This window comes from Boleophthalmus pectinirostris, unplaced genomic scaffold (genome assembly GCF_026225935.1).
Source record: "Boleophthalmus pectinirostris isolate CB_2022bp ecotype Guang Dong unplaced genomic scaffold, ASM2622593v1 HiC_scaffold_3, whole genome shotgun sequence".
Classification (NCBI taxonomy): domain Eukaryota; kingdom Metazoa; phylum Chordata; class Actinopteri; order Gobiiformes; family Gobiidae; genus Boleophthalmus; species Boleophthalmus pectinirostris.
Window position 1 is genome coordinate 6885335 of NW_026571299.1, and position 6964 is coordinate 6892298.

General features: G+C 41.5%; 1 protein-coding gene across 2 annotated transcripts in view; it reads right to left on the reverse strand.

Moving 5' to 3' along the window:
* Positions 1-2555: 2555 nt before the first annotated feature.
* The window catches only part of emx3 (empty spiracles homeobox 3), an 11292-nt gene continuing 6883 nt past the window's right edge, over positions 2556-6964 (reverse strand). Inside the window, exon 3 of one of the 2 annotated variants that reach the window (XM_055160747.1) lies at positions 2556-3296. In XM_055160747.1, the coding sequence (XP_055016722.1) occupies positions 3135-3296 (162 nt within the window). In that variant the 3' untranslated portion in view covers positions 2556-3134. The remainder of the gene's footprint in view (positions 3297-6964) is intronic. The other variant, XR_008633117.1, reaches the window with a different exon arrangement.

Here is a 6964-nt window from a genome sequence, read left to right on the forward strand (position 1 = left end):
TGATACATATCTGATCTTTTGACATGTGACTTCAGTCTGAACGGTCAAAGTGCATTCATCCACCTACACGTTATCAACAAGCCACAAACGTCACTATTCTGCGCTGAAGTAGGTGAAAATTGTTTAATGAAACTCCGTGTCACTGAAGTGAAGCACATCACCACTCATCCACTCTTGGCTCCGTCTCCACATCCACATGTTCCTTTCAACGGACGTCGCTGCCGCTGCCCCACAAAACACCACGACCAAAAACCTCGTCCTTCTCCTTCTCAATCTCCTCCTTAAAACAAGTAAGTTGTTCATGTTCTGGCTCCGGTACGAGAGGAACTTTAAAATCTCCAGGTGCTCGATGCTGCGTCCATGTTTGGACAACTTCTGTAAACACAGAGACGCTCGCTGCGGTTGACGTCGTCGTGTCTCCAGTGTCACATGCGGGACACTTTTGGGCCATTTAATGTTCACACAGGGGATCACATACAAGTCACATTTAATTGGAAATGTGACCGACCTCGTAAAAACATCGGATTTCACAAAAAAAATCAGAATTGAGCGTTAAGCCCTGCAGTCTGAACGTAGCCAAAGTGTCCTGGGTCACATTTGAAAAAATCGGATCTGTGTCGTTCAGACTGTCGTTAAAAGATCAGATACAGGAACATAGAGGCCAAAAAGTCGGATTTGGGTCACTTCAGGCTGCAGTCTGAACGCAGCCTTAGTCCCAGTTTTTATTTTGGCCTCTGTGAGTTTGAGTTTGACACCCCTGTAGTAGGTGGAGCCAGCTTGACTAGTGGTCTAAGCACATTAAACAACTTGGGCGTGCGTTAAAACTGCACAACGCACGGCTCCTCGTTGTTTAAAGTTTACATATTGTGGTGCGTGATCTACTGTGTCCAAGTAAGTCTAAAGAAAAACTACCAAAAAGCCAAAATATTTTACAAATCCTTTTTATTCAACATCGTTTTAATATTATTTTTTTTCCAAAACACAGAAACCAATGAAGCTTTAAATCAATGGTACAGTTAGTGCAATGAAAAAATGAAAAAATATCTCTAATAAACAAGTGCTACATAAGGAAATACAGTGAGGTAAGTGTGTCAGGAAGAAACATCCAAACCAAGAGACGAGCGATGCACAAGATAGGATTATAATTATCATATTATTATTAATATGTACACGGCAATGCATAGAATACTTTTTACAGCACACATTTATTTAAAAACAAATCAGAACGGGCCACACGCAACCGAGTCCTTTTGACGAGATCGTTGTGTAGAAGAATAGTTCCCCAAGAGTCGGCGAGAAAGTCCTTTTGCAATGTTTTAAACCAGGGTCATTTTTTTTTTTTTTTATTGAATCTTATGAGGTTTTAACAATGTTTTAATGTTGTTACCTCCTCAAAAACAAACCTGGAGTTGTGTTTTGTTTAATTCACACATTTGAGTAATCCTTAATCATTACTGTAAAATCCGGACTATAGGTGAGTTTCAGCTGATGTCATTGTTATTAAAAGCCCGCGTTGCTGCTGGGAAATATTTTGGTCGGAGGCAAGAAACACGATAGCGTCAAACACAGTGCGTAACCTCGCGTGTTTATCTTCGATAATGGTAAATTCCTGCTGCATTATCAGATGCACAAATAGAAGCACAGAAGAAGGAAAATGTCTTTTTCGTATTCTGAGTGAAAAGAACCACTAACGGTGAATTAAACGACTTTCAAACATCCGCAGAGCAAACGTAGAAGATCCTAACAAACCGTGGACTCCAACAAGTTCAACAACACATCGAGACTCTTGGAGGTTTTCATCTTTTCTGCTGTGAATGGCCCAGGAGTTTCCACCAAGTCATTGTGGATATCGCCCAAGTGAATATTTGTCCAGGTAGTTGGCGATTCTGACCAGAAATTAGGTTTGGTTTCACCTTTTGTCGGGGTTGAAAAGGGTGATTTGGCGTCTATCGATGCTTATGACCAATTTCTGGTCAAATGGTCTTGGGTCCTCTGCCGTTAGAGTGGATAAATAACCGGGATCAATACCCTTTACGTGCTTTCTCGCTCCGTCCGTCATGTTGAATTAGTGTTTCTTGCCGCCGACCAAAATAATTCCCAGCATGCAACGCGCGTCAACAATAAAACTCGCCTACTGAGCCCATTTGAATATACGCCGCATTAACTAAATTTAAACTAAATTTTTAAATTGTGCATATATAGGCCACACCTTGACAGTTTTGCATTTTTACCCCATTGTTGTTTATTGGGACCCTTAAGCCTTGCATTTTGACCCTACATTTAGCGTTTTGACCCATTGTTTTCTATTATGACACTGTAGTCCTGCATTTTGACCCCAGATCTTGCATTTTTGACTCAACGATTTTGCATTTTGACCCCTTCGTTTTCCATTATGACCCTGTAGTTTTGCATTTTGACCCAACATCTTGCATTTTGACTCATTGATTTTGCATTTTGACCCCATCGTTGTTTGTCCATTGTGATTTTGATCCATTTTGCATTTTTTTGCATTTTTGCATTTTGACCCCCAGTTTGCATTTTGCCATAGTTTGCATTTTGACTCAACTATTTTGCATTTTGACCCAATTTTTGTCCATTTTTATCCTGTAGTCTTACATTTTGACCCTACATCATGCATTTTTACTCGACTATTTGGCATTTTGACCCCACTGTTTTCTATTGTGACCCAGTAGTCTTACATTTTGACCATACATTTTGCATTTTTTACGCGATGATTTTGCATTTTGACCCATTGCGGTTCATTGTCACCCTTAAATTTCATTTAAGGGATTTGATTTGATGAAATTTAGAATTTTTACTTGACAATTTTGCATTTTGACCCCATTGTTGTCCACTGTGACCCTTAAGTCTTGCATTTTGACACAACATTTTGCATTTTTACTCGTCGATTGTTGTCCATTGTGACCCTGTGGTTGTATATTTTGACCGAACACCTTTGCACTTTGACTCCGCGTCTTGCCCTTTGACCCCACAGTTGTCAGGCCCGGTGCAGTGCTTTCGGTGCAGTGCTCGGGTCCTCCAGTCCTCACTCGTGACGTCCAGTTCATCAGTGTCCCGCTGTAGTGGTCCAGTCCTCGCTGATGACGTCCACCTCCTCGCTGCCCAGTAGATGTTCAATCTTCGCTGATGACGTCCACCTCTTCGCTGCCCTGCTGCGTGGCCGCTCTCCATCGGCTCACGTGCTGACTGCCCTTCCTCTTCTGCTGCTCGGGACACTCCTCCTCCAGCTTCTGACGCTTGTGCTTCGTCCTGCGATTCTGGAACCACACCTTCACCTGGAACAGAGAGCGACAGGCCGAGGTGAGGAGGACGAGTTTGAGCCCATCAGAAGACCTCATCATATTTTATCAATAATCACAAATCAAACACTAATCCATACAAAAACTAATATTGAAACTAGATGTTCATTTGAGCAGGTCGATACTGAAAAAAGTCACATTCACAGGACAGAAATAAACCTTTTCTGAGACACCTGAGAATCTAGAGCTGCATCAGAACAAGTATAATGCTGCGTTCAGACCGGGGCATCAAAAAAGTGCCTCTATTTGGACACTTTTTCATTTGAGTTTAGACGCCCTGACGTCTTGGACGCCATGGACGAACAGTACTTATAACAGTATAATATAACAATACTCCAGGGCGTGCGTTGCCCTGGAAACAAGTGCCATTTCCTGGTCTTTTCCCAGAACGATGGACCAGGCTGAGAGAGACTTTAGTGTATTTATTATATAAAACCATCAGCAAAGGGGACTGGCTCGACGGCTGCAGCGTGTATGTATTTATACTCTACTAATGACGCTGGTTTAGTCCTGGTCCAGTCCTGGTTTAGTCCAGTTAATCCGCTAATGACACAGCGAGTTTCTTGTTCTGCTGTTGGTTCCCAGTTCCTGAGTTTTTCTCTTTCTTCTCCTTTTTTTGCAAAATAACAAATGTCACTGGATAGTCAACTATAATTGGTTGACGGGGCGCGTGGCGCCAAAAGTTGAGCAACTTCTGACTTGCGTCTAGATGCTCTATCCTGAATGCTCAAGATGTGCCGTGCTGACACCTGAAGATGTGCCACAAAAACGCCCTAGACACACATCCACATAGACTTTGCATGTAAACTGGGCATCTTGATGCTCTGGTCTGAAGAGCCATTAAGAGCACATAAACTGACGGAGTTGACAAAAATACATGTTTTTCCCTTGTTAACTCTTTCCCCCCTGGACGCCTACTAGGACCAACCCATACATATGTTACTAGGGCTGCCCACAGAGCATAACTGCATAAAAGAAAACAGACTTCCACGAGTGAGTTCAGGGCAATTTTGGTTCATAATCGAGTATAAAGCCCGGATAGTTTGTTGGGACATTGCAGGACTCCACACAGACGCATCAGCGGCATTCTCATCTTCGTAAGATTCACTCTCTGTAAGTCCGTCACTGTCGCTGTTTTCCACTTTATAATCAACTTCATCATCACTTTGAAATCTATAAAAGTCACTTTCTCTAAACTTATCCATAAAATACGTCTGCTCCTCATTATTTCTAAAACTGTGCGCCGCACCGCGATCTTTCCATTGCTCGTGTTTCGTGTTGTGTTTTTTCCAGAAGCTACCATCGTCACTACTTCGATTAACTTCAGAAAAAATCGGCGAAAACATATCCTTGAATCTTATTGGTCAGTCTAGTGTGGGTTGTAGTGGCCCCGACAAATCACAGTCTCTGTTTAAATGTGAAAAACCGAGCCGTTTCTAGAGGTCGTCAAATCACGTCTTTAGTGACACAGCGGAGGTGTCAAAAGTCGTCATTAAGGAAACAGGGGGGTCGTCAAATGTCGTCTTCATGGGGGAAAGAGTTAAACAGATACGGCAAACTGCTGCAGCTAGTTTCTTTTTGCTTCATTTGTGAGCTGCTTTAATGACCTGATTAAAGACTCAGACTTCAGTTCTGTTTAAACAAACTGATCTTATTGGATTGTTGGAGATAACCCTTTCCAGCTGTGACGGCACAAATTTCAACATTGTTGTTATCAAAAAGTGTAAAAGTTACAGTGGTAGTGCCTTTTCATTCAATCTAATGTCATTTTAGAGAATTTTAAATTGTTTTTTGAGCTGATGAATTCTCTGAACCCTGGCACAAGACAAAAAAAAAATTACACTGACTTAAAAATTTCCATTTAGTTACATCAAAATCTTCCAAAACTTGTCAAATATTTTCAGATTAATAGCTCCAGTAAACAGATCTCTCTTCGATTTCGATTCTTTTTTTTTTCTACAAATTGCCGTTTTAGAGAGGACCTGTGTTCAAGAATCACCGGTTGAGTCTCTATAAAAATCCTCGCTCTCGTATCCTGAGATGACTGTCTGTTTCCAAACCCCGTGGCTCGAGTCCAGACCAGATCACGTGACCGGACTTTGATTGACAGGTACGAGTCACGTGACCGCGGTTTGATTGACAGCCGGTCTCTCTGACGCCGGTGATTCACAGCGCTGATATTTACGACGGCGCTCTTCCCTGAACGCGCCACCAAGCATCTCTCACAGCACAGAGACGAGGCTACGGTGGCCCCGCGGGGACAAAATACGCCCTTTAATTAGGATTATGTGTTTTACAGTTAGAGGCGTGTACGTGTGAAAGGTTTTAACATGAGAAACCAGGACTAAACCAGGACTAAACCAGGACTAAACCAGGAATGAGAGCCAAGACTATTTAAGAACTAGACCAGGACTAAATCAGGACTTCACACTGTTAAACCAAAGAGTAAATCAAGACTAAATAAGGACTTAACGAGGATTTCACCAGGGCTAAAAAAGGATTTAACCAGGACCATAGCCAAGACTAAGAACAAGGCCAGGACTAAACCAGGACTAAACCAGGACTACTTGAGGACTAGTTCAAGTTGAAACCAGGATTTAAGGGAAAAAAACAGGGACTAAAAGAGCCACACGGAATCTAGAACTAAACTATGTACATGTGCAGAATGTAGCAGAATAAACCAGGACTAAAACAGAACTGAACCAGGACTAAACTAGGACTAAACCAAGACTAAACCAGGGCTAGACCAGGACTAAACCAGGACTAAACCAAGACTAAACCAAGACAAAACCAGGACTAAACCAAGACAAAACCAGGGCTAAACCAGGACTAAACCGAGACAAAACCAAGACTAAACCAAAGCTGAACCGGGACTAAACTAGGATTAAACCAGGACTAAACCAGGACTAAACTAGGATTAAACCAAGACTAAACGAAGATTAAACCAGGACTAAACCAGACTCAACTAAGACTAAAACAGGACTAGACCAGGACCAAACCAGGATTAAACCAAGACTAAACCAGGATTAAACCAGGACAAAACCAGGATTAAACCAAGACTAAACCAGGATTAAACCAGGACAAAACCAGGTCTAAACCAAGACAAAACCAAGACGAAACCAGGACTAAACTAAGACTAAACCAAGGCTGAACCAGGACTAAACTAGGATTAAACCAAGACTAAACGAAGACTAAACCAGGACTAAACCAAGACTAAACCAAGACTAAACCAAGGCTGAACCAGACTCAACTAAGACTAAAACAGGGCTAGACCAGGACTAAACCAGGATTAAACCAGGACTAAACCAGGACTAAACCAGGATTAAACCAGGACAAAACCAGGACTAAACCAGGACTAAACCAGGACTAAACCAGGACCATCCAAAGTTGAAACCAGGATTTAACGAGGCAAAATATACAAGGCTAAACCAGATTAAACAGCAGTGGTGCGTGGATCGATATCGAATTTTGAATATACTTAACATTTCTAAATTTAAAAAAAGAAAAGAAAGAAAATTTATTTAAGTAATTATTTTATTTTATTTTATTAATGTTCTAAATATACTCTGTATTTATTTGTCTTTACATATTTTAATTGATAGACCAGTTTAAGGGTGGAGCAAAAATAATAATGACTAAACCAC